Raw genomic sequence first — 27,689 nt, forward strand, 5'->3', positions numbered from 1 at the left:
CTCAAAAACACTGCATTCCACCTCAAAATTAAACCTTTTCATTCTCTGGACCAAAGAATAAATTTCATGGTGTAGTAGTGGCTGAGACTGTGAGCTTTATGGTTACACACACCCTGAATTTGAATGTTGTTGTTTGTTCCTAAACTGTGTGACTTTGGGCAGTTAATTTCCTCTCTGAAGTGTGCTCTTTAGAAGGAGCATGGTGATACTTACATCATGGAAGTGTGAGGAAGATTGATGCCCACATGATGACACACACACAATGCTAGCTCCACAGTGATGGGTCCACTGATCCCCCTCTTCTCTGCTCCCCAATCCTGGCTCAGAAGGAGCACATCCTTCATCCTCTCTGGGAGCCAAAATCCCATAAATGTTTGGAAAATAAATACATCTGTAATAGTTTAGGGCGTGGAGGGAGCGTGCCCATTGATGACTAGAATTTGGAGTGATTTTTGACAGATGAAAGAACAGGATAACTGGAGAAATAAAACTAGAAACAGTAGCCCAAAGCACATGGAGGAGTGAATGCCTGTAGGGTAGGAGCTGTATGGGGGTGGTTTTTCTCCCACAATGGAAAAGAGCACAGAGAAGTGGGGATGGGATGTGGGCATTTGTCGGGGTGATAAATTTGGGCTTGTCTTGGAGTAACTAAGTTGGATTTTCCTCCTGCCCCCCGTATCTGCTTCCGTCTAGCAGTGGTATTGCATTCTGACCTTCAGCATTGGGTATGGACTTGGGGGCTGAAACTTTTAAGTATGTCCCAGGTGTTAGTGGTTCCCAAGAGGAACTGGGAGGTAAAGAGAAATGTGCTGGTTTTCAGGTTTAAAAGGGACCCTGGAAAGCTCAGAACCATGTAAAAAGACCCATACAAGTATCCATGGTGGTGAAATTTTAGAATATTGAGAATATGAAAAGGGAAATTTCAGTTTCAGCTAGACGTTCTTCCAGCATAAGAGGGCAAGAAGTAGAGGTAAAAGGCATACGAAGTGGAAAGAAGTAAAACAATCTCTATTCATAGATGACATACTTGTGTATGTTGAAATTCCTAATGAATCCACAGCAACTTTAAAAAAACCTGTTAGTAATGAGTTTATTAGCAAGATCATCGGATATAAGGTCAATATATTAAAAATTACCACATTTCTATATACTAGCAATGAACAACTATAAATTGAAAAATTTTTAAGTGCTATCCTTTATAATAGCATCAAAAAACATGAAATACATACTTTGTTAAGTTTTTGGTTGGTTGGTTTTGTTTTTGTTTTTGCAAAAAAGATCACTTGTAAGTGAGTAAGAATCAGATTCCATCTTATCTGTAACAGTGGATGTTAGAATATAATGGAGCAATATCTGAAGGTCTAAGAAAATTAGTTTTAATCTAGAAATACTTTTTCTAAAGAAATGACTCACGAATATATTCTTAGAAAAATTAAAAGTGTAACTAAGAAAATGGAAAGGTACAATAAATGGTGAACAAAATAATAAATTATTTAAGTCTAAAGATGAATAGGTCACATTGCCTATTAATTAATTAGCTAAGAAAAAACTCTAGATAATCTCTAGGTTGGAGGTTGTGGGGCTATGGAGGAAAGAGGGGAAAGAATGGTATAGTTCTTATTTGAGGGGAAGACGTACCTAGTACATATGGTTCCTGATGAATGCTTGTTGAATAAATACATCCTGGCTAATTCTAAACTGATAGAAAGAAGTAAGTTTGAACATTTTAAATGTCTCTGAAAGAAGGGAAACCAGATGTTTATAAAATAAAGTTAATAAACTTAGATTACATCAAAAAAAGATAACTACATCAATCTAACAAAGGTATTTTAGATGGTTTTTTTGTTTTGAACTTGAAAATAAAGGCAAAAGTTACTTGCTTATGAATAAAACCATGATCTTCGGTCAAGTTCAGATAAACAGATCTTCCATATGACAGTGCCTGCCCTATTGTTCATCATGCCACTGGGCAAATCAGAAAAGGGTATTATGTGTTACTCTTTCCCAGTGTAGAGCCACAGTTACTGGTGGACACACCTCACTTGATGAGAGAGGAGCCCAGAGGCCAGGTGTCTGGACTCACCTGCAGTGTTTCATGTTTCTTGCAGATGTTCCCACAAGCCTGCACTTCCAGAGCATGCTGAAATCTCAGTGGCAGAACAAGCCTTTTGACAAAATCAAACCTCCCAAAAAGTTTTCACTTAAGCACAGAGCACCCATGCCAGGCAGTCTGCCAGATCCAACTCGTAAAGACAGGCACCAGCTGGTCAGCTCCTTTCTAACAACAGCCAGTAAGTTTCAGGGGACCGGGGAGTCCTCCAGTAATTTTTCTGTTCCTTTTATATTCTCAAGTTACTGGGGTCGGGAGAGGCAACGGACTGATAGAAGTTCAGCTCACAGTCTACTTTTTCTGCTTATCTTCGATGGATTTCAAAAGCTATTTCAGACACCATGCATCTTGGGGCAGGACCCAAAATGCACAGTGAGCAGCCATCAGTGGCATGGCCTTGGGTCCACCTGCGGTCAGGCTGTCTTCTGTAGCCTTGTGGCACTTTCTCTGTGGCACCCCTATGGGCTCCCTGGCCTGTCCTGGCCATTGTGCTGTTTGTTAGAAGCTTCAGTCCCCGGGGGGCTGCCCTGCTGCCCTGGGTATCTGTCACTGGCCTAGAGAGAACTCAAGAGCTTGGAACTCAAAAAAAGATTGAGAGAAGATACTTCACAGCTCTTTTTCTGTTCCCCTCTTCAGAGCTGTCCCATCACCAAACCCGGCCTGACAGGACCCACAGGCAGCACTTAGACGATGTGGGGGCCGTGCCTGTGGTGGAGCGAGTGACAGCGCCAAAAGCAGAGCGCTTGCTCAACCCACCGCCACCCGTGCACGACCCAAACCACAGCAAAATGAGATTGCGAGACCATTCATCTGAGAGAAGTGAAGGTAGGGCCAGGCCCGGCACCTCTACCTGCATTTGCACCTGCTGAAGGCTTCCTGGGGCAGTCGGCTTCTCTTAATTGCCCACAGCTATGTCCTTCACTTTCTAGGAAGGCAGAGTAGAGGGACCCTACTGCTTCTAAATGCAGGACACTTCTTAGTGCTGCAGCAGCCTCTGCCTGGTCCCTATCTCCCCTTGACCAGTGTGCTTCATCTTTCTGTCCTCTAGGCTTAGAAAGCATTTTTACTTTTACTGTGTATTGCTGGCCTTCCTAGCTTGTGCTAGAAGTAGAGCTGTCTGAGATAGCCATGTATTCCTCTCTTCTGTTGACCTCTGCAGTGTTAAAGCATCACACAGACATGAGCAGTTCGAGCTACCTGGCGGCCACCCACCATCCACCGCACAGTCCCTTGGTGCGACAACTCTCCACCTCGTCAGACACCTCTGCACCCAGCAGCTCCAGCCCACAGATTCCAGCCAGCACGTCGGTAAGTACCTGCAGGGGGTTGGGCTGGACGTCCCTGTGCAGTTATATCTCAGTCAGGTAACTGTAGCACAGCGTCTCCAGACGGCTGTGGAGGCCCAGGGTGGTTGTGCGGACTCAACACATCATGCTATATGGTCATTTATTTTTAAGTCAAAGTGGTAGTATTTCACCTGTTCAGTTGTTTTCCTTGAGTTGCTTTTCGTAGTAGAGGTGGAACTGTGCTAAGCCATCCTTAGGAAGCTTGATGGAGAGACAAACTCTTAAGGTGGTCTGTGACTATTCGAGATCAGTGGGACTCAGTTTCACACAGGACTCAACAATACCATGGCTCTAATCCTGTTGGTCCAAGAAGTAAACGTGAAAGGATGGTAAAGGAGAGATACCTATGGGCATTGGAGACATTTGGTTTCCTTTTCACTGTGTGGTGAGTGCGAGTCTGGACGGGAAGGGAGAAGGTGGAGCCCGTGCTTTTTGGGTGTACAGAGCGGAGGTACAGGTCCAGCAGGCTGCCCGGCAGTACTTACATGTAGTCCATTCACAATGGCAGGCTGTTTGACGCTCCGCCTCAGCTTTTACAGTGCCACACTCCATCCCAAAAGCTGTTTGCACAGCCATTCCACACACACATTCCCATTAATTTCATTCTAATGTTTTAATTCCTTGGCGTGTGCTTCCTTGAACACATATACCTGTAGCAACTTTGTACCCACTAAAGGGTTCTTTATAAAGTAATTATAATAACAGTGGTGATAGTAATAATAAAATGCTGCAAATGTAATGTTTATTGTGTCAGTGCTAAGTGTTCTGCAATGTCATGTCATTCATTCCTGTAACACCCTCTGAGATGTAGGTGTTATTCAGGTTGCCCAGTTGTAGGCAGTGAGACTTGAGACTTTCCAAGGGTAAGTAAACTGCATGAGGCAGGCAGCTTGTGGGGGTTATAATTGTGATCCAGACCCAGGCAGCTCTTCAGTCATTGCACCTCACCAGTGAGCCTGGGTTGGGGCACTGCAAAGGTGACTTAGGCAGGTGCTCTGAAACCCCTTCACAGTTTACATTAAGAAACATCTAAGCCCACAAAATGGGAGGAGGGTGGTGTGGTGTGGTGCTACTTCACAAAAGTTGGTGGGTGCATCAGAATCATCTCATTGACTTTAAAAAATCAGAAAGGGGGGTGAGGAGACACAGACTTTTTAAAGCACTCTTTATCTTGCTTCTGATGTGGACCAGGTTTGGCAACCACTTTCCGTTCCCATCTCCTGCTCTCTACCTCTGACTCTAGAGCAGGAATAGTTAAGTTGGCCCAAATGAGTGCCTGATGGACCAGGGGCATCTGGGTGGAGGGTGGGAGCTCGAGACCACTGAACAGTCCCACCACCCACTCCCAGCTCTGTCCCATGAAGGTACTAGCTGCATGCCCAAGAAGATGGAGGGAGAATAGACAGCTGTTTCCACCAGCCACATTAATTTTTAACCAAGTAAGAAAAGCTCTCTCTTGAGGCTTCTTTAAGGCACACTTCTTGTAGTGGACATGGAGTTTCAGCAGAGGTGTGGCACTGGCAGAGAGAGGCCTCAGTGCATGAGGTCACTTATCCTCAGCCACAAAACTCGCCAGACCAGATTTTCAAAAGTTTCTCCAACTATTTTGGTTATTAACCAGTTATCTTAAATTTGTGAGGTCAGTGACAATATTCTAATTTGGTGGAGAAGGAAGGTGAGGTGGAAAGGGTACTGTGAAAAGCTCAAGTCACAGGTGACAGCAGCTAAAATCCTGGCCAGGGAGCACTGCCTTTCAACATTCTGAGAATGTCCTGAAGTGATGGAATGAAGCAGCCACATTACCTTCAGAAACAAGAGTAGAGTGGTTGGTTGTAGGAAACAGCCTCCTGCTCATCTTGCTTCACTAATCCCTCCCCTCTGGGTGGCCACCCTTGATTTGGGTTTGAATAAAGCCTCACAGGTGTTGCCAGCCGTATTGTTGCCGTGGCAGCATGTGTGTCATCCCACTGTTACCCTCTGGCCTCTCACAGTTTGGTTGCCAGTCTGTTTCAGGATAGGGTGTTTGCTGTCTGGGCACCAGCAGCTAGGGGACTTGTCCCCGCATGGAGGAAGCCAAGCCTTTTGGCTCCCTGCTTTATTCCTCCTCTGATCTTGCAGCTGCTGTAGATGCCGGCCCCTCCTATAAGGAGTGTGATCTCAACTCCCTGTGGAAGCAGGACTGCTTTCTCCAGGAGTGGGAGCTGTTCAGCCAGGTCCTCTTCCTCAGTTTCCCTCCCCCGTCTCCAATGATATAGCTAGAAAGCTCTCAGCTCTTTCCCTAAGAAGAATGATCAGAAAAGGGGGAAATCACCTAAGGGCTAAGCAGATGGTGAGTGCATATTTAGCTGAAGAGTTCAGATCTACCAGGAGGAGGCATTTTCATGGCAACCAAGGTTAGATGAACTGTTGAGCTGGGCCTATCTTTGGGCATATTTCAGTGTAAGGAACTCATCTTTTTAATCCAGAGTCACCGCTAGGCCTAAACCTTGCTTTTAGGAGCTACTGAGTCATAGACAAGGATAAAAACAGGAGCATTTAAAAGGTAGGGGGCAGTGAAAGTGTGTGTGGAGGAGTAGGAACCACACAGTAGTTTTCTCAAGGCCCCAGGGTACCTGCCCCTGTAAAATTAAACAGAAGTCTGTCCACATGAGCCCATGAAGGGAGGAGGTGGCCAGTGAGGCTTATGACCAGGTTACTACTCTTCAGGGCCTCCTGGCGTTCCTCCTGAGGACTTCGTCATTGGGGAGCACCTCCTCATGCACTGCGCTGTGCCCCCCTGCTGCCCAGTCCCCACCCAGGGACCCAGGGCCGGGTCATGGTGACCCTGTTTTATGATTTGATGTTTGTAGAATTGTGCCTCCCTTTTAAATTTGCCTTTGTCTTACAGCAGCCGGTAAGGAGGAGAAGGGGAGAGAGTTCATTCGATATTAACAACATTGTCATCCCGATGTCTGTTGCTGCAACAACCCGTGTAGAGAAACTACAGTACAAGGAAATCCTAACTCCCAGGTAGAGACCGAAATAATCCTCCCCTCTCCCTTTCTTCCTGTTAGTCCTTTCTCCCTCTTTTATCACTGAGCTTTGAGCCTTAGACTCAGGTTCTGTCTGCTCTGTAAGAGAAGGTCTTGCCTGTTAGGAGTGAAATTATTTTTGTATATAATTCTCGTTCCATTATACGAGCACCATCTAGACCATAGGTCAGACTGGCTATAGACATGTTTTGTTTGACACATAAAATGTGTTATAAAATACCGAACTTGTCAGTATCAAAGAATTTCGCATATTTCCATGTGGGCCGGCCCTGTATGCGCGCTCCCACACGGTAGCAGTCAGCGCAAGAGTGCCGGTCCCTCTGAGTTTGTCATAGTCTCCCCTCCTGCCTCCCCTGTTTCTGGCCCTTGAAGGCATTTGAGTGTAGGGCCTCTTTGAATGGCCTGCGGGGCTGCTGTTCTTGCACGAACACATGTATCCTGCCCCAGGCTGCCTGCCTGCTCATGATGCCCCTTCTTGGTTTTGCAGCTGGCGAGAGGTCGATCTTCAGTCTTTGAAGGGGAATCCTGAGGAGGAGAATGAGGAGGTAACTGCATGGCCATTCTTAGAAGAACACATGTGCACACTCCAGACGCCTCAAGATCTGTGGGCGTCAAGGGCAGGCTCATTGTATTGTCCCAACTGAGAAGAACCTAGCATGGGGTGGGACTGCTTCTACAACTGGTCTGCCCATAATTACCCTTGGCTTCTGGAGGGAAGAGGGCATCAATGAAGCTGCTCTGTTGCAGATTGAGGACCTATCTGACACAGCCTTTGCCGCCCTGCATGCCAAATGTGAGGAGATGGAGAGGGCTCGGTGGCTGTGGACCACGAGCGTGCCACCCCAGCGGCGGGGCAGCAGGTGATGGGGCAAGCACAGGTTCCAGGGCCCGTGGAGGGAGGGTGGAAGGGGAGTTTGGGTCCTAGCTGTGCCCATGGAATTGCCACTGTCTCTCTGTTGCTCTTCATATTCATGTACTGGCAGCGGCTGGGAATGCAGTTTCCTTTGTGCTCCTTGGAACGAAAGGGGGTGCAAGCAGTTGGATGCTGGGTCCTTGCTGAGTGGTTGGTTACTGTCCAGTTCTGACAAACTCCAGTGCAATCTCATGGGCTCCGGGAGCAGGCTGTCTATGGTGTTTGGAGGCCTCACCATGAGTTAACTTTCCCTCGGACAGTGGAGTGTGTTTTTGTCGTCCAGCTTCAAAGAACTGTCCCACCCTCCCTGTTCGTGGCAAACGGTGGCAGAAAGCCTCAGGATTCTCAAGTAGAAAGATTTAGGGCTCTAGATCGAAAGTAGTGTGTTTTAGGGCTTTTTTCTTTGCCTATAGTTTTCAAAGTCTGCACGAATTCCCTTCCCCTATGAACTCACAGGACACCTTTCTCTTGGGATGATAGGGGTCCACCACTTTTAAATGCCATATTGTGTACCTACCTGTGTACCTAGCAGTGGGAGGAAATGAAGGGGGTTCATAGTTCGCAGGAAAGAACCATAGGTGCCAGTCCCTTGGTCCTCCAGTTGGGATGCTTTTTCATGCTGTCTCACCAGCCCCCCGAAACAAACATACAAGAAACTCCCTGTTATACAGGCCCTCACGTTTGCACTCCTTGGTGTTCAGGTCCTATAGGTCATCAGACGGCCGGACAACACCCCAGCTGGGCAGTGCCAACCCCTCCACCCCTCAGCCTGCCTCCCCCGATGTCAGCAGCGGCCACTCTTTGTCAGAGTTCTCCCACGGTCAGTCCCCTAGGAGCCCCATTAGCCCGGAACTGCACTCGGCCCCCCTCACGCCTGTGGCGCGGGACACTCTGCGGCACCTCGCCAGCGAAGACACCCGGTGTTCCACCCCAGAGCTGGGGCTGGATGAACAGGTGAGGGGTGCTGCCTTCGTGAGGTGGGTCGGCAGGGTGAGGGATAAGTCTGGGAAGGGAGATACCTGCTGAAGGTGGATCTTCATCTTATGACACTCCTCCCCGTTTTGAAGGGGACAAGGGGCGCCCTTGAAATTGACCTTCTGAAGGTATCATGGAACTGGCCATTGTTCAAAGAGTGCCCACTCTGGGAGGGGTCTTCCCCATCCACCCCAGGAACTGGTCATGGACTCCAGTCCACACATTTTGGGACAAAGCCTTGGGGCAGGAAGTAGGCTGGGACGGGGTCCTCACCCCTTGTCTGCCCGCAGTCGGTCCAGCCATGGGAGCGGCGAACCTTTCCGCTGGCATACAGCCCCCAGGCAGAGTGTGAGGACCAGCTGGATGCACAGGAACGGGCGGCCCGCTGCACTCGGCGCACCTCAGGCGGCAAGACTGGCCGGGAGACAGAGGTGGCACCCACCTCACCTCCCGTTGTCCCTGTCAAGAGTCGGCATCTGGCGACAGCAGTCACAGCTCAGCGTCCAGCTCACAGATGAGCAAGACAGGAGAATCTAAACAGACTCACTAACTATTGGCATTAAAGCTTCAGAAATCTCTGCGTTTGATATTCAAACATCATATGCTGGAAATTTTCACAGTTTTTAGTGAATTTAAGGAATTTAGATTCTACTTTGGTATTTTTTTTCTTGTTTTGATTTTTGTTTTGTTTGGTTTCCATGTTTGTTGTCACACACCTGAGCACTTCTCCAGTCGGCAAACAGAAGGTCAGGATAAGACCCTGCTGGCCTGGCCCTGCACACCCACTGCACTGTTGAATCACTGGACTCCGTGATGCTAGATGGTCGCCCCTCCCTCACCGTGGGCAGGTGGGGCAGCCAAGTGGGCAGAGGGCACGGAAGCTCCGGCTCAGTGCTGCCGCCTTCGGTCAGGGTGCGCAACAGCAGCGGGCGCTGGGCTCCCGCCCCTCCCTCTCCTGCTGCCCGTGCCTGGCTTCCCCTGGGTCAGCTGTGCTGGAACCCCCCGCCCCCCGCCCCAGCCCCAGCCCGCAGCCCCTTCTCACTGAGCGCTCAGCCCACAGAATGACTTTCCCTCGTCATCCAGATCTTGGAGCCCGACTTTGGGTTTCCTCTGCATGTGGTCATCTCTGTCGTGACTCCTCCTCAACTGCAGTAACCTGGCTGCAGCTGCTCAGGCCCCCGTTCTGCCCCTCCGTGCCCTCTTGTCTGCTCCCCCATGCTCATCCACACACACACACACACACACCAGTCCTTCCACTCAGCCGTTTTCACCACCTAGTCACTGTTAGGACTACTTAACCTCTCTTACACTCCTCTGCAAACTAGGGGGCTGGGGAAATGAGCAGCCATCTCCCCTGTGTAATTCTGTTCTCACTGACAGATCCCTTCGTCACGTTCCTCCCCACCAGCTCCCCGTCGGTGCCCGGGCCCCTTCCTCTCAGGCGCCCTTGCCTGTGGAGCATTGTCTGCTCCTGGCTGGGGGTCCGCGCCTCTCCCACCACCCACCCCTTGGCTCACCTCGTGCCTGTCTCATGTATGATCACAGCACCAAAAAGGGGGGGGGGCAATAAGGACTTCTTTGTTTTATTTTATTTTTTGCCATTTTGTAATCGTATAAAAATAGTAGACAAACTGCTTAATGGTTGGGGTTTTTTCACAATTTTCAACATTAGTGATTTTTTTTGATTCTGTTTGCAAGTTAAAGGGTTTGTCATTGTTTCTTTTTAAAAACAATAATGCACCATATCCCTATGCATAAAAGTGCTTCTATTTATAAGGTTGAAAATTCTGAATAACCCTTTTAGCATTGTTAAAAAAAAACAAAAACAAAAATGGAAAAAAAACCTTGTATTTTGTAAATATTTTCTTTTCCTGCTTTGAGCTGTGTATTGGCAGCAAAACATGTAGCTGTCTTTGTTCTATAGAAATGCTTTTCTTCAGAGAAGCTGATCTTTGTTAATGTCTTGATTCTGTTCGCACAGCACAGACTAGTGCTTAAAAAAAAAAAGGAAGGAAAAAGTGAAAAAAATAATAAAAAAAAAGTTACAGAATGTTGTGTTCCAGCCTTTCTTGACATTGCCCACAGTAGTGGTGGCAGCTTAGGAACCAGCCCTCTTGGTGCAGTTCTCTGACTTGCTCTGAACCTTGGGAGGGCGCCATTCTGTCTTAACGGACACCTGGCAGGGCCATTTGATGGTCACCTGGACGGGCTGTATTTGTTTCCATGAGTGGGCGAGGTATGGGGGTGCCAGGAGGACAGGGGAGTCTGTGTAGATCTGCTTTTTATTTTTGTTGGGTGTAATGGATCCATTGCCTCTTGATGTCCTTTCTCTAGAAAGGGCAGCAGCATGACATTTTAGCTCTATTCTAAATTGCCCTAGAGATTTCATGACATTGGCCCTTTCTGGGTGAGGGGTCAGTGAGAGTGAATGTACTTTGCATGAAGCCTGAGCTTGTTCTCACCTGCTACCTGAGGCGGTAGCATCTTTCTGCTGAAGAAGCTAAGTGCTTGATTTTCTATGTACAAGATAAGTGTAAGGGCCTGGTTCTCCCTTTACTTTCATTCTTTTCCATGGCAGTCAAGGTTATAAAGCCAAAAAGGCTGCCTGTCCTGACTGTGAGAGCCCCACGTCCTGCGGCAGCCCTTCTGTTTGGCCGCCCTGTTGCTGCTGGTATAGTTGCAGTGAAGATCTGCTCTACTTAAGCTGCTGTCTGCAGTGGCTAGAACACATCTGGGGAAGCTGAGTAAAGTATTGTTAAGTTTTGTGTGAAAATATAAGGGTTCATTGTTATGACCTTGACCTAATTAATAATTAGTAAGGAACAAAAATTGACATGATGGGTTACTGGGTTCTTTGTTGTTTTCCTACAGATCTTGATTTAGTGGACACATTCCCTAATCCAATCCGTAACAAGGCTCCAGAAGAGAGAGGGAGACAGCACTCAAGCCTGGAAGGAAATCTAAGCCATTTATTTAGCTGATTGGCCTAGGGTCCTGCCTCAGCCCCAGGCCTCCAGGCTAATTTCCAGGGACAAAAAAAAGCTCATATACCCACCACAGTCTTCTCAGGTTTGAATGACTGACACTGGTACAGGTCTTAAAAACTCTTTGAGTGCAGCTTTGAGAGTTCAGCCACAAGGAAATTGCCCTTGCAGATGGACTGGCTTGGTTTATGAGCACCAGAATGAGAGAAATAACTGAAAATGAACAGCCAGAGAACTATTTTCACTTTCAGGGCCCCAGAGAAAGCTGGTAAATCCTGATATCCAGGTTTGAACATTATCCTTATTCTGAGCTAAGTGCTGTAAGGCTGGGAAAGGACTTGCAAATCATACATACATCCTATATAATTTTCTTGTCCTTTGAATCCATGCAGAGAGACCTTATTTAATCAGTAATAACTTTATTTCCAAATTCACTTTTACAGCAACAGTCAATGTAAATCATTTGTTAAAACACACAATACACCATATGGACATTCACAGACAGGAAGCTAAGCTAAGATGGTTTCATGTCCCTCCCCCAACCCACAAAATTACTGAAGAAATCATGGGACTTGCAAGTGCCAGAAATGGTCCTGTTTAACACTGCAAATGCACAGAGCTAAGTCCATTAGGAGCTGGGACTCCGGGTCAGTGCCCAGGGTAACCCTTCGCAAAGCTGAAGAGAAACCGGAATTTTGAAGCCACCCATCTGCAGGTGGGACAAGTTGATGATCTCTGCCTCTGCCTTCATCCCAGCTCTTGGCTTTACTTGAGGGACAAAGCTATAAAGAGTGATGGAAGAGATCCTGACAGGCTGCATTATCCAAAGCTGGTGAGAAAGTGCCAGTGGCTTAGAGGAGGTGCTGGGGTTGGGAACCCTGCAGGAGAGCAGCAGGCCAGAGCAAGCTCCTTTCCAGATTCTTCCACAAGCTCACTGCGTGCACCTGCCTGGCAGCCTGCCGGACCTGGGCAACCTGTCGGTGGAAAGGTGAGACCCCGAGGACCTTTAGCGAATGTGGAGGCCTGAAAGGGTTGCAAGGCAGTGAACTGCCGCCTCCTGGACCTCCCTTTGGCCGTGGTTAGTTTGTCACAGGTTCCTCCCCCACTCCCCCCTGCAGCACGACAGGCAATCTCAAAGGGTACAGTCCCACCATACAAGTCAGTTTAAATGGAGCTGTTGATAAAGTGAGGGGAGAGCTTGAAGGAACCAGGAGGGTGCACATCCTCTCCAGCTCACCCAAGGGAGCTGGCTCCGGGGGTAGGGAAGTGCCCAGCTCAGGGGCGATTGTCATTTAAGGTCACGGGCCAGCATCCCTTTGCAATCTCCCTGCCAGCACTGACTTGACCACCCTAAACAATGATCTTTAGGCTCATCCCCAAATCCCACCCACAAGGGAGGGAGAGTCCAGAGCCCTCAGAGGAGGTGCTGGAGAGCAGGGCCCAGGACTGGGAGGAACGACAAGAACTGGAGTCCAGATTGGGGCAATAACGAGGGGCCACATCTCCAACAGCTACCAAATCTTTACCCCACAAATCCTTTTTCTTTCTCAGAACCCTTCTAAGAACAGCTGGGACTCAAAGCAGTGGGGGACCTCATCACAATGGAAAGTTCTGGGCCCGGATGATTCCTTGAATGGGAAGCTCTAGCTGCAAATGAAGCTTCCAGCCTAGACAGGAGGTCCCGGCCTCTACCACCAACCCCCAGTGCTGGCTTGAATTGAACCCAAACCAGAAGTGGCAGGACTGGGCCTGAGGCTGCTGAATTTCTTTAAGCAGCAATTTTCCATAAAGGCTGCTTCCTGTTCCCTGTGGCAGCAAACAGGACTGGTGCGAGCTCAGCCGGTGCCCTGGCCATGGCTGTCAGAATGGTGTCTCCTGACTTGTCACCCGTGACAGCTCGGGCAGCTTGGGCCCCTGGGGCCCATCCAAGGGCAGCAGTCCATCCCCACCCCTTGGTGGGAGGCCTAGGCTGCCCTTTGTGAGGAAGGGCTTGGAGAAGGACCCCAGGCAGAGGGATGGACCGCAGCCCTCCCCCTGGCGGCGCTGGCTTCATTCCTCTGGTGTTGCAGGGAGTCATGAGGCTCTGTCAAGGCTGCCGTGGGCTTCTCCAGGCTGTGACCAGAGAGGGCCAGCCACACGACAACACACGGCTCTCTGCCCTGACCAAGGGATGACGCTCGGGGGTTCAGGGAGGGGGCACCACAGCTTCTGTCCTAGCCCTGTGCTTCAGGCCTTCTTTGCAACCGAGGGTTCTCAGAGGTCAGAATCTGGTCTCTGTTGGGTCCCAGATGGTGATGAAAGCCCTTCAAAAATTGGGAGGCCCCAACAGGTCAGAGCCACACGGGCCCCCTGGAGCCGAGTCCCAGTGCGGGGCGGGGGGATGGAGGGGGAACATCTAGGACCCCCACAAGGGTGGGTCAGAAACCTCTTTACAAGTATTTCAAGGTACATGCGTCCTTTTTTTTTTCTTTTCACTATCATAGTCACTCTGGTGAATCCAAGCATGAACAGACAAAGCCGACTACAACGCGACAGGGTGCGGATGGGGTGGGAAAGGCGACATCTATGTATATGTTCAGCTGCTCCAGCGGGACAGACAGCATGGCTCCCAGCTGGGATGGGGGAAGAACCGTTTCCGAGGGGTGCGTCCCCCCTCCGGGGGTGTGGAGGGCTGGTTATATGCACTTGGGGCGGAGCAGCGGCTGGGCCCTCTGGGAGGCTGGCAGAAGCTGAGGCAGAAGTGGGGGACACAGGGACTGCCCTGGGGGCATCTCTGGCAACCAGGACAGCCAGCCTGCTGCCAGCAACACAGGAAGGGAGCAGGCCTGGGAGGGAAACTCTAAGTTGACAAGGCAGAAACATCCCAGGTTATTGCCAAGCCCCACCCTGAGTCACATCTGTGCCGGGAGATAGGGGACAGTGAACCCAGTAGGTCGTCAGGTTCGTTGTGAGGGGTGCACCAGCTGGATGAGTGTAACAGACGGGAGACAGAGGTCCCACCTGGGCTGGCAGCGCCCTCCCTCAGCAGCACCACTACCTTTAGGGCAGGTGCCTCTGCCTCTAAACAAAGTCCACGACAGAAGGGGGAGGGCTGAGGCTCGGAACTTGGGACTGTGATGTAATGAGGGGCACCAGCAGTGACTGGCCTGGCGGGGGTCGACAGGCAGCTGCAGTGGCTGTGGGAGGGTCGAGAGGCTCAGGACCCACCTCCCAGACTCCCACCCACTCCAGAGGCCCAGGCTCCGGAACAGGCAGACAGACGCCCCCCAGGAGGCACAAGTCCTTGCAAAGAGAACTGGTTAGCCCTGCAGTCCCAGATCTGTAAGGTGGCCAAAGTCGTGGCTGTAGTTCCAACCTTCAGAACTCAGTAAAATAGGGTTTCCGCGGGGCAGAGGAAAGCCCCTTAGCTCAGGACCCCCACCCTGCAGGGAGGCAGAAAGAGGCCAGTGCCCAAGACAAGGTCAGTCTTCTCTGAGGAAGTCATCCAAAGGGTGCCAACCACCGTCCTCCTCCTGCCCACCGCCCTTGAGCAGTGTAGGAGGGGCCGGAGCCCTTCTCCCACCGGCTGCCCTCCAGAAGAGGGCACACCCACCGCAGCCGGCCCCAGGCCGCCAAGGACAGAAGGCCCCGTGGTCCGAGCTTGCTGCAGGCGCCGGGCTGCTTGCCTCTGCAGGCAGGGAGCAGCAGCTCCCCGGGCCCCACCCCTGCCTCGGCCCCCCTGTGCCTCTCCCCTCCCGACCCCAGCCCACTCACACAGGTTGGCATCTGCCTGTGGCCCCACAAACGCACCGTGTTTCAAATCCTTTTTTGCTGCTGCTGCCGCTGCCTCTGTGACACCCCCAGGATGGGGCCAAACAGGGGCGCCCCCAGTCCCTTAAGAGTCCCTCAGAAGCAGCTTTCTGAGCCTCCTTCTCCCTCTTCTACTCAGAGGGGGAAAAAAAGAATCAAAAGTAGTTGCCCAAGGAAATGTTGGGTGTGGCCATCTTTTGAAATGTTTTTAAAAATATTTTATTAGTAGTAGCCCACCCATCAATTTGGAAAGATGAAATTTGCTCTTATTCCCATCACTGATTTTGAAGTCCCAAGCCAGGGCCGAGCAACAAAAAGCAGGTTAAGTGATTAACCGATTAACCGATCTGTGAGGAGCAGCTGGGGGAGGGCGGAGGGCGAAGGGCCAGACCATTTTTCTTTTTTTATCCCACACTCTCTCTCCTCTCCACGATTACCGACCGCCCCAGGGGCCTGATCACAAACCCTGCTTGGCCAGGGAGGCGGACACTTCGTCGGCCAGCGTGGCGAGCTGGGGCGAGTCGACCATGTCGATGCTGCCCGTGGAGGAGACGTTGCTGAGGTGCCGCGGAGACGTGTCCCCAGACACCACAGGCGACTTGTACACGATCTCCGCCCCGTGGTCTGTCTTGGCTTTGGCATTCTCCCGGAAGGTCAGCTTGTGGGTTTCAATCTGCAAGAGACGAGGGGAGGGAAGATGAGACGCAGAGCCAGAGAAACGGGGGCAAGCCCTGCCAGCCAGCGGCCATGGCGGGAGGAGGCTGTGGGTGGCCGTGACTCTTGCATCATTTTCCAGTGGCAAATTGTGTGCAGGGTTCTTCCGACACCTGGCAGCAAGCCACCCAGTACCCCTCCCCAGAGCAGTGACCATTGTAAGTTTCTGGCGTACCCTTCCAGAGATGTTCCATACATACGCAAACGTGTCTGTGTGAATATATCAAATATATAGAATGTATTATCTATATTAATAATATGGCAACAATATCCATAGGCTTTTGCACTTGGTTCTCAGACTTACAGCCTCCCCTGAGGAGTACCCAGGTCCCGTGTGCTTGCTGAAGCTTGTATGGTACCCAGTCTTAGCAGCCGCACCAACATTTATCTATTCCCCACGCAGGGATGTTTATTTAGGTCCTGTCAGTCTTTGGGTGTCACTAACAGTGCTGTGTATGAATAACCCTGATAACCTTGTGTGCACATCATGACACATGTGTAAGTGGATCCTGGAAGTGGGGTTGCTGTGAGGAGCTGGAGAGCACTAGGCCATCTGGGGGCCAGAACCCCACCCTCCCTCAGCTTTTGTGGGGCTCTGCCACAGTCAGGCCTGTCCTGAGGTCTCTGCGTGCGCCCTCTGTCTTAAGCCCGCACCAGCAAGTGTGTCTCTGAGGCGGTACTGCCGGGCTTTCACTGCAAATGTACGATGCGGCATCTGTCGCTCAGAATCAGAGGAGTGTATGGAAGGAGGTGCGGTGATGTGCTGTGAGGACCCCTAGCTGCCACTAAGCATCACGTGGTGGAAAGATGGCTGCCACGTCCAACTTGCCAGGCCACCTGGGGCCATGCCCTTTCTCATGCAGAGCTGGGTCTCAGATACTAGGCCTGTTCTGGAGCATCCCTTCTCCTTCCGCTGCTCCTCAGTTGGCTGCTGGAAGGCACTAAAGACAAAAGCAAGCTGCTTGCCGAGCTTAAGGGCCGGTGTGGTGGTGACCCCAGAGGGTGCATGCACTGCATTTCTGCAGCGGAGAAGGGGTGCAGCCACAAGACCCAGTGCCGGGACGGGCACAGAGGGTGCTGGCTTGGACCACACACACGCTGCCCCTTCCTCGAGCTCACACATCCTCACCCACAGCAAGACCGTAAGTCTCTAGAAATAGCCAGGAATGCCAGGGTCCTTAGTGCTGCAGCCTCCCGTGGGCACTCATGACAGGCAGGCAGAGGCGCAGCTGAAATCTGGATTCCAGCATCATTGCTTTGCTCTGCCTGTGACCCTTTAGAAAATGGGGTTATGTTCCCATGACTTGTTTATGGTGCACTGGCCGGCTACTACTTTTTGTGGATGCTCACCAACCCCAGGGCCTAGGACAGTGGCTCTCACCTCTGACTGCCCTAAAGAATCACGGAGAGGCTTTAAAAACTCCAGGTGCCTGGACTGCACCTCAGACCCATTGCAGTTGGCCCTTGAACAATACAGGTGTGACCCCCGAGGGTCCACTTATAGCTGGACTTGTTTTTTAATAAATATATTGGAAAAGTTTTTTGGAGGGTCACAACAATTTGAAAAAACATCCTTTTCTCTACAAGCTCACAGTGTTTGTTTTCAGTAAGGCCTCCGGTCAACAGTGGGCTAAATTTTGGGGGGAGTCAAACATTACATGCAGATTTTCAATTGCTTGGGTGTCTGTGCCCCTAATCTCTGCAATGTTCAAGGGTCAATTGTAGTTAGAATCTCCTGGGTGGGATCCCGGTCATCAAATTTCTTAAAGCTCCCAGGTGACTGCAATGGGCATCGAAGGTCGAGACCCACAGTCCTGGTAGTTGCTGAGAGTCCACATCAAGCAGCCAGTACGGGATCCTCAGTTTTCCTTCTCTGAAAAGCTGGACCACTTGCCCACCTGACTCCATTAACAGCCATATCCAAATGCATATCCTCCCCACCCGGCCCCTTTTACCTTTTTATTCCCTCCACCAGGGACGTGGGTGATATTATCCAGGGACCCGATCTTCGACTGGACTCTATCCTTGAAGTCCAGCTTCTCAGATTTTACTTCCACCTGACCACCTCCTGGAACACAACACACACAAGAGCACCGTGCCTTGGATGGGGGCTAAGCTAGCGATTCCAAGCAGACACCAACCTTTTGGAGCAGGTAAGACTATCCTTTATTTAGAGCGTGACTTGGGCACAAATAAGTCCCTCCAAAGGGCTTGAAAACAGTATGCTTCACCATGACTGATGCACAATCAAGGTGTGCGTCAAATATTTACTCAGCAAACTCGCCCTCCTTAGATAATGCAAAGGTAAATGACAGCATAGTCCAGGATAAATTATTCTAAATTCTAAATTGGTTGGCTTCCAAAGGGCCAAAGAATGAAGTCTTTCTAGTCAACATCCTATAAGCTGCAGCCCTATAAGCCCTTAAACTAAATGGCAAAATGCACCCTAAACAAGGGCGGGGCCTGACCTCCCTCCCCATTGGACACTCGGCACCTTGCTGAACCACAGGATACATGGCTTGAGGAGGATATGAGCTCCATTACTTTCTTGGGAAGGGTAAAGTCACCCGAGAAAGCTGCACAGTGGGATCCTGTTACCAATTGAGGGGTGGTTCTCCCCCCACAGGAATGGTTCAAATAAAGATTTCTGCCCTGAACAGGGCCTAAGGCAGAAGCTCCTGGTCTGGGCCCCCCAGATCCAGAATCCAGACCGGCACTGTCCAATATGGTGGACAGCCAGATGTGGTTCTTATATTTTAATTATATAAAATTAGTTCAGTTCATCCACTGCACGAGCCACAAGTGCTCAACAGCCACGTGTAGTTAGGGGCTACCGTACTGGACAGAAGTACAGAACAGTCCCACTGCTGCAGAAAGATCTGTAGACAGCACTGATTTCTGCACAGTGTGGGATGGGGAGGGAGAGGGTAAGCACAGTAGGACTCCAATAGTATCTTCTGTTGAGACAAAGTCACAGCAGGAGCATGTTGATGGCCCAGGGGTCCCATGTCATAGCCGCTACAGTTGGTGAAGTGGCCCCCACGTTGGCTGGGGACCAAACTGGGACAACCACAAGCCAGCCTTCAGGGGCCAGATCAGGCCCTTCCCCAGCCCTCAAGGCCATGTGTGCAGCCCTCTTGGAGAACCACGGGTTAGGGTTTAGGACCAGCATTTGTCCCCCATCCTGACCTTGACTGGCTCGCATGGACCTGCTCAGGAGTGAGACAGGGCAGCCACACCTCATGGGCCCCAGCAAGTGCCACCCTCCATACCCTCCTTGGTGGCGCATCCCACCAATCCCTCCCAGCCACTTGCGGAGAAGGCACCACCCAGTCCTGTCCCGTCCCCACCCAGACCTTCCCACTCCGTCCTCGCCTTCTACAAGGGCTACCTGGCTTATGGTGGATGTTGCCTAATGAGCCACACTTGGAGGTCACCTTGCTCAGGTCCACTGGTTTGTAGACTATTTGCACCTACAGGTGAGAGAGGATGAGCAGGATAGAGACAAAGAGAATAAAATAGGAGTGTTTTATCATGAGTGCAACACAGTGAAAAGCAGCTGTAGAGGTCCAGGCCCTGCTGGACAGTGTTTCCTGTCTGCCGAGAGGAACACACCCCAGTCATGGTGGAAAATGTGTTGTTGGAATTCTGCCAACCTTGCCCCAAGAGAGCTGGGTCTTCACAAAATAACTGGGACTGGAGTGCTTTCAATCCCTCAGGGACTATCAGGGATACTGTGTCATTGTGCAGGGCCATTTGTGTAGCGAACACGTGTCAAAAAGAAGCCACTCACTTTCCTGACTTGAAACTCACGGGTTACACTCAGTGAGGACATAAAGAAGGGATCAATATGATCCTTCTGTGCAGCATTTCTCATTGGAAATCTCATTGGAAAAGCAAGAAAACCATCTGCTGCGCCTCACAGAGGAGAGGGTGGGTGGGCTTCCTCCCAGAAGCTTCCACAGATCCAGTGCCCGCACAGCAAGAGCAGTGACAGTCACCAAGCAGGACCCAGAGCAGTTTGGTTACTCAGTGGTAAGAGCCAGCTGGCACCTGAGCGCACAGCGTCCCGGACATTTCGGTTCTTTACCGAAAGGAGCAAAGCGACATCAGCAGGAGGGGCAGGCGGCACAGCAGGAGCCACAGGTGTAGTGTCTCGTCGAGCTGGACTGCTGGGACACGCACAGCCGGGGGAGGCCTCGGGGCTCCAGGACGCAGACTCGCCTGCCGGTCCAGCATGTGGCCAGGCCACACTGCTCACCCTCCTGAGGGGAATGACAGCCTGAGCTGCCCTCTGATCGCAGCCCAAGTACCAGCTCCCGAGAGGGGGCTCCCGCGGGGACCACGCATCAGCGGAGGGTCTCCTGTTGGAAGTGTCCATGAAGCTATGGCTGTGAGGGGGTCCCTGCGTGGTCACCGAGCGACACCTCCCAAGGCCTCCAGCAGGGCCCTCATCTGAGGGGGAAGGCGGCCAGTCAGCGCCCACTCGGAGTGACCCGCAGAGCGATGGCCTCGGGTTTAACAAGGACCCCGGGAAAAAACGGGTTTCTACTTGGCTCTCAGCCTTCTGGAACAATGCCAAATTATTTTAGTTAATGAAAATCGTGTTGATATTTGCCGCTTATTGACGGAGAGTTGACTGAGGCTGACGGGGGGACACGGCCTGCGTGCGTCAGTGCGGAGGGCGAGGTGTGGGAGCCCACGGTGCAGCCGACCCCCGCGGGACGGCGCGCGCCCTGGGGTGGGGCGCTGGGGAGGCAGGCCTGGGCGGTGCAGCTCCGCCGGCAGGAGGGCGGGGCCGTGGGCGGGGCCACGCGGGTCGGGTGTGGGCGGGGCCGCACGGGGCGGGGCCATGCGTGCGGCCGGCCCACGGCTTTCTTCCCTCCCTTCTCTTCACAAGGTAGCTTGTGAGAGCGGAGGAGGTTGTGGTTGTGGAGAAGGCGAGACCTAGAATGGCAGAAGGGAAAGAAGGGGTGAGGGTGGGAGCCAGGGCGGGGCTCAGGAGGACTGGAGTTCAGGGGAAGGGGGCGGCCAAGCCCAGGAGAGGGGCCAGAGATGGGGGAAGAGCAGGAGGGCCTGCCTGCTGGAAAGTCACCTCCGGATTGCGGAGAGAAGGGCGCAGGCGGAGGCCGAGCACAGGCCTGGGGTCCAGTGTCCCCCAAACACCTGAGGCTGGCGTGGTGCAGGTGCTTGTAAGCCTCCTGCCATCCGGAGAAGAGCTTTCTGTGAAGGCTGCTGCTGCTGCAGACAAGCAGTGGCCATGAGCCAAGGACAAGCTCAGGGCTGGCCCAGGATATCCTGTGGCTCTTTGCCAGGTCGGAGGACAGCCCACAGGCTGGCAGAGAGTGCAGGACAGATTGAAGACGCCCCCAGGGAAGTCCCTTGATATCCTGGGCACTGCCATCAGCAGTGCGACTGTACTCTCTCCTCTCAATTTGGCCGGAGGGAGCTGTCTGCTGTCTGCAGCCTGCTGCACCCCAAGACCCTGGCCTCAGCAGCACAACCTCCCACCAGCAGACCAGACACAAGCTAAACCGGAAAGCACCTGGCCTTCCTCCTCTGGCCAGAGCCCAGTGTCCACAATAAAGCCAGAGAACCAGAGTCAAAGCTAAAACAGCAACCAGCACTCGGAGCCCATGACACGGGCGGGGACGATGCCACACTTTCTTTCCTTCTTATGCCAGAAGACAAGGTGGCAGTGGAACAGGAGAGCAGGGGCTGGGGCACAGAGGAAGCACTGAGCAGACACTGGTGAGGAAGCATTAGTGAAGCGCCATGCAGCAGCCAGGGGTGAGTGGCCACCGCTCCGGCAGAGCCAGGACCCAGGTGCTCAGGGCAGGAGGCGGCAGACTGAACACTGCAGATGATGGGCATTTCTGGAGAGCGAGCCCACCTGGGACTACCCGTGCCACCCTGGTGCTGCCAGCTGGGAGCAGATGCCTGCCTTCTGAAACACGTCCCCCGCCAGGGGTGGACCTCCGCAGGTCTTGAACCTCCACTCCCCAATGTGTTGAAACATTTGCTTCCAGCTAACCCAGAGAGGGGTGGGGGGAGGCTGCAGGGAAGGGGAGCCGAATCTCAGGACGCTGGGTTTGCATCCACGAACCATGAACTTAGAGTAGCGGGAGAACAGCAGAGTTGACCAAGTGGGTAGGTGAGCAGAGAGCATGCGAGGCCCACATCTCAGAGCTACATCCGCTGGGGCTGTAAGGAGTCTCCAGGAACATTTGGAGAAAGCCAAATGTAAAAGGGCCCAATGCAGCATTTCTTTGTCAACTCTCAACTTGGGGAAGGCCCCTGAGGCACTTCTGCATCTGGAGCTTCTGCCAGCGAAGGAGCTGGCTGTAAACGTGAGCCGGGGCTTATCCCTTGAAAGTGCAGAAGACAAGTGGAAACAGAGACTGGACAGTTAAGACCTTTGTGTCGGCTGCTCACAACAAACAGTCTGTCTGTCTGTAGAGGAGCCCCTCAAAGTGAACCTGTCCAGGGAACAGGGGGAGAGGTGACAGCCCAGTCTCAGGTGCCTCCACTTTCAGCCCACCTCAGGCCGTGGGGCTTGTGGAGCCCTGCTGGGCAGTGAGTGGAGTGGCCTGTGGTTACCGGGCATCAGAGAAAGGATCAGTCATCTTCCCCATTCTGCCTGCACAGGCTGGGGACTTAGAGATCCTGGGGCACCTCTCCCAGAATGGTGGGCACAGATGTGGGGAGCCAGGGACACGGATAGTCCCCGGGCCTGAGGATGCTTTATTCCATGCAGTGTCTTGCAAGTGTAGCTACTCTTGCTGCTGCCTAAACCCCAGAACCACAGTTCGGCGCAGGGAAAGTGTGAAAGTACTCACACTGCCGCCTCCTGGCACGTGTTTGATATTATCCTTTGAGCCACACTTGGACTGGACGTTGCTAAGATCCAGCTTCTTATTAATTATCTGCACCTTTGATAGCCAGAAAAAAGGATGAGTGACACACCACACCCAGATCCTCGTGCTCTGCACCAACACCGGCTCTCTGGCTCTCTGACCTCAGGCGGGGAAGAGGAGGCCCCACGGAGGGGAGGAGGTCTGAGTCACACCTCCCCAGGGGAGCGGCCCCGGGAAGGCATTTCAGAGCTCTGCATGACTGGAGGTGGGCCCCACCTTACAGCACTGGGTTTACCAACATTCACCAGGAGGCAAAGCTTCACTTTACAAAAGGATTGCATTACGGAGGCCCTCAGGGAGCACCTCCGAGGCAGAAACAAAAGTTGAGGGTTTACCAGGTGGGGATGGCGATGTCACTGAATGAATAAATAAAAAGGCCCACCTGTGTCCTCATTCACACACCTACCATTCACACACCATCAGGACATTCACCGAGACCTTTATGGGGCCCTTCTCTCACCTGTTAGGCACTTGAATCACCTGAAGGTAACTTTTTAAAAAATCTCAGACCCCACCCCACCTAGAATTATGATGGTGATTCTAGGGGCATTCTAATGCTCCCCTGGTCCATTGCTCGGATGCACGGCTAGGTTTGATCATCATAGGGAGGGTGTGGATGGCTTCATGGAGAGCACAAATCCAGACCCCATCCATGTGGGGCTTTTGTCACATGGAGGGCCGGGTAATGCCCGCCCTTCCATCCACCAGCTGACCCTTGTCTGCAGTCCCACCAGGTGCTAGTGTTCCAGGTGGTCCTCGCTCAGCTTTCCAGAGCAGGTGTGGCCCAGAGGGTAATGATCCCATTGTCTTTCTGCAGGGATCCTCTTTCTCTGGGCACTGGGCAGACGGTGTGGGGAAATCAATGTTTTAGTGGAGAATATTATTTTTGCCCACTTTGTCTAAAAACTATGAAATACAAGACCACCATGGCACAGAGGAGAGCTGAAAGACCCTGGAGCAGTCTTTGTTTGCTAGAGCAGTGACATCTTCCCCGAGAGTCTTTCCCCTCAGGGGCTCCGAGTTTGGAAACAGTGTGCTTTAGTTTCTATGAATCACAGATAGAAGTAACTGCCAACCTGGAGCTCCCAAGTAAGATCCAGCATTGCTTCAAAATCCTGGAGATGGCGTTAAGACCTCGGTTGCTGCCTTTGTGAACGTGGGGTGGGGGCTGCTGCCAGGGGCCCAGGATCTGCTACGGTGGCTGTGGCCAGGGGTCAGAGCCCCAGCCTGCTTCCTCTAGGGAGAAGAGTCCCAAACTCTGACCTAAACAGACCGCCATTAAGAGATCCACAGTCCTCGGCAATACAGGGAAGTGAGAACATTATAGAAAAATCTTCCCATCTGACTTTTTGGTGTTAAAATGGTCTTTCCTTTGTTAAATATTAAGTATTAAAAATTACAATGATAGTAGATATTTATTATTTTTAGATGTCCTAAAACTGGCAAAATAAAAATACAGTGAGTTTCTCTCAGACCCTATCCCCAGTTTTTTCCTTCATTTCATTGGTGTGAATCTAAAAACCAGGGAAGCACATATCTTACCCACTTCTTGATGTACTTTGATGTTCCTTTTAAATAAAAAGCTATGTTTTTTTTCCATTGGAAAAGTAACATAATATTATGATTTAAAAAAATAGACATTAAAAATTAGAGCAACAACAATTTTCTTGTCACCCTAACACACTGCTATTGCATTTTGTTGTATTCCCTTGAAATCTCACATATATAAGTAAAACTACCATCCTATACATACAAGTGGAAGTAATTATTGTGTACATATAATTTTATTTCTTGCTTTGTCAAGTAACATCATATCCTAAGCATCTGCCATGTTCTCCAGTCATCAGAAGCATTGTTTTAAATAATAGACGATATTCCATTTTGTGATATCTGTGCTCTCAGATATTTGTCCTGATTCCATTTTAAGTAATATAAACAGCCTTACCACGAACATCTTTCTGCAAGGATTTTTTCTGTATTATTGATTACTGGTATAGCATAGTGTTCCAGAAGTATAACTGGGTCAAAGTAATTAATAAATGTTCTAAATACTCTCAATACAGCTCTCCAGATGGCTTTCCAACGGGATCAGATTATGCCGTGAGCACTGTTGAGAAAGACAGTTTCACCATATTGCTGCCAGCACTGGGCATTTAAAAAACTCCTTTGCCTTTATCTTTGATTAAAACTTCCTGGCATTCCCCTGGTTTACCGATGAGGCCATTTGAGGCACAGAGAGAGGTTCAGGACTTTCTCAAGTCCCTGGCAGAAGCCACATAAAACCTAGATCTGGGGGTTTCTGTGGCCACAGGCTGTCTATGTGACAACAAACTTTTACCTGAGCAAAACTTCATTCATGCTACTCTCAGATTTTAAGGAGTCCCATGTGAACTCCTTCTTTGGGGATCTTTTTTTTCCCCATAACTTTCTATTGGCTAAGTCCCAGACACAGACTTGCCTGCTTTCACAAAGGAGCAGTTTAGAATTAGCAAACACACACACACACACACACACACACACACACACACACACACACACACCATTATAAAATAAGAAAATTTAAAGGATAGTGGTTAAAAATTAAAAAAGGGAAGTCCTCAGGACCGACAGTTTTAAGACTGATCATTACAATTAGCTCTGAGCTTCCTGGAAGCCAAGGCAAAAAGGAAAACATGATGAGTTATATAACTCTCCTTATGTGACAAACTCTGTTTTCTGTAATAATCCGTACAAGAAATCGATCAACTGAATCAAGTGACAGAAAAGCAATAATAAAATCTGCACATACATAGAAATGGAAATGTCAGAAATGTTCTTTCCACGTGGCTTTTTCTTGTTCCAATCCCACAGAAAAAGGCAACAAGCCCTTGTGGGGTTTGGCAATAGGTGTAAGGATATTTACAAAGCAGACCTGAATTACTGTTAACCATCAAATTAAGCTAACACCCTTTACAGAATGCTAGCTCTACAGAAAGGAGATACAAGGATAATGGTTGGCATTAAAAAACTGGAATCCCGAAACTTAATTTCTCACCTAGAGTAACATGTATATTGAGCCTCAGCTCTGGACAGACATTGACAATACCCAACAAAGGAACTAACAATGGTTTGGATGCTTGAAATTTTTGATCTGGAAGAATTCTAGTCAAGGGAGAAATTCCTGTGGTCAGGGTTTGACCCTGGAAGAGAGGCAGCGGTAGGGTGGGGTTGTGGCTGGGTCCACTTTGCTTTAAATCATTTCCTGGAGGACACCAAGCTGTCCTAATTAAGCCTTGATCTGGTTCTGTTTGGGCTCAGACCTCTTGAGGTGCTCCAGATGGTCCAGCCCTCCTCCCAGGAGCACCCAGGCTGGCCCTGCGTCTGCTCGCCATCCCTGGCAAGGCATGTCTCCTGCACTGCCTGGTGCCTGCGGGGCCCAGCTTGGTCTCCCTCGGTGACCAGGCCGAGCGCTAAGGACTGGGGATGGGGATGCTGGTGGGAATTTAACCTGCAGCTGGCACTGGACAGCCACAGCAGGCCTTCTCTTCAAGCCCAACGTGGTCAGCCTGAGAACGGACACAGGAAAACTTACCTGGGATCTGTCAAGAAAGTGCCAAAAGAGAGATCGCAAAACCTTTAGAATTATTTAGTTTCTTTAAACAGTGACTGCTCCATGCTTCTGTAAAGTGATGGCATTTACACAAGGTTTCTCAGAAACGCAGAAGCTGTGTAGGGAGAAGATGCCCAGAGGGTCTTGGAGTGACAGGACTGTCCCAGAGGAGGGTCTCAGCCTGGCTCTGCGTGGCCTGACCCTCAGCTCAGGTTCAGCGGAGCCCTGGCCCTGATCCAGGAGAGGCAAACTGTCTCGGGTACAAATTCACTTTACTTCCTCCACGTAAATGTCTACATGTGTGCTTTTTCAAAACAGAACTGGGACTTTGTCAGTAAATATAATGAAGTTTAAAAATTTATCAGTTCTCCAGTACTCAGATAGTCCTGCGCAGCATCCCAGCGCCATCTCGTGGCAGGATGGAATATCGCATCCCAGGCTCTCAGAGGCTTTCGGCTCTGGTAGCGGCCGTCCACCTGGGTCTTCACATCCCAGGGACCGGCCTGGATGTCCTCAGAGGAAGTGACTTTAGTTCCAGCTGCTCAGAACCAGCCAGACCAACCGCACACTCAGGACCCTGGGCCCTTTCCTGGACTTGGCTCTGCACATCCCTTCTCACCCTGGGCAGCCACAGGGCTCCCCCAGTTCTGACCAGGCAGCCTCGCCCCAGGCGAGCCCCTTCTCTCTCTCCCTGGACGGCACCTGAGGCCTCCACTGACCACACAGAGGGGCTGCCTAGGGCGGCGCTGCCCCAACTTCGGCGGGGCCCTCCCCCGCCCTCTCAGCACGGTTCCCCTCGCCCCTGACAGTGGGGTGGAGGCTCTCAGTGGGCCATCCCCCCACTGTCCCCTTGCTCTCTCTGGTCCTGACCAGTCAGGGCAAACACCCTGCTGGCCCACAGCACACCCAGTGGGGACCTCCCTCTATCAGCCGTTAACTCTCCTTAGCTCTCGGTGAATGAGCACTGCTCCAGCCTAACCCCCGCCCCCCAGCCTCCCCAGCTGGTGCCAGCCTTCGCTCTATTCTCATGTGCTCTGAACTTCAAGTGGGTGCAGCCCACTATCCTCTCGGTCCCTGTACCCAGCACTGTGCAGGCAACTGTCCTTTCAAAGACCAGTGATGGTCCCAAACAAGAGTGTCTTGTCTTCTCTGACTTGGTGACACTTGACATTGTGGGTGACACTCCACAACACGGGTGACCTTCAGTGTGAGTGACCCTCGATGGTGCAGATGACCTCAGTGTGGGGAACCCTCGAGGGTGCGGGCTGCTCTCCGCTGCAAGTCCTTCCCGGGCCAACCTGTCCTCTTGCACCTTTTTAT

The 27,689-nt window shown here is 51.2% G+C and overlaps 2 protein-coding genes across 7 annotated transcripts in view; one reads left to right on the forward strand and one right to left on the reverse strand.

Moving 5' to 3' along the window:
* KANSL1 (KAT8 regulatory NSL complex subunit 1) overlaps nt 1–10,426 on the forward strand; it is a 190,823-nt gene extending 180,397 nt beyond the window's left edge. For 4 of the 6 annotated variants that reach the window (XM_057501585.1, XM_057501584.1, XM_057501586.1 and 1 more), the window contains 8 exons: nt 2,109–2,291; nt 2,747–2,935; nt 3,270–3,418; nt 6,344–6,465; nt 6,976–7,033; nt 7,236–7,348; nt 8,103–8,355; nt 8,667–10,426. In XM_057501585.1, the coding sequence (XP_057357568.1) occupies nt 2,109–2,291; nt 2,747–2,935; nt 3,270–3,418; nt 6,344–6,465; nt 6,976–7,033; nt 7,236–7,348; nt 8,103–8,355; nt 8,667–8,894 (1,295 nt within the window). In that variant the 3' untranslated portion in view covers nt 8,895–10,426. The remainder of the gene's footprint in view (nt 1–2,108; nt 2,292–2,746; nt 2,936–3,269; nt 3,419–6,343; nt 6,466–6,975; nt 7,034–7,235; nt 7,349–8,102; nt 8,356–8,666) is intronic. The other 2 variants (XM_057501587.1, XM_057501588.1) reach the window with 1 other exon arrangement.
* A 4,918-nt stretch (nt 10,427–15,344) lies between these two features.
* MAPT (microtubule associated protein tau) overlaps nt 15,345–27,689 on the reverse strand; it is a 92,479-nt gene continuing 80,134 nt past the window's right edge. The window contains 4 exon segments of the mRNA XM_057501589.1: nt 15,345–15,822; nt 17,819–17,931; nt 19,255–19,336; nt 22,703–22,795. Coding sequence (XP_057357572.1) covers nt 15,607–15,822; nt 17,819–17,931; nt 19,255–19,336; nt 22,703–22,795 — 504 coding nt within the window. The 3' untranslated portion in view covers nt 15,345–15,606.

Source organism: Manis pentadactyla, chromosome 4 (genome assembly GCF_030020395.1).
Source record: "Manis pentadactyla isolate mManPen7 chromosome 4, mManPen7.hap1, whole genome shotgun sequence".
Classification (NCBI taxonomy): Eukaryota; Metazoa; Chordata; class Mammalia; order Pholidota; family Manidae; genus Manis; species Manis pentadactyla.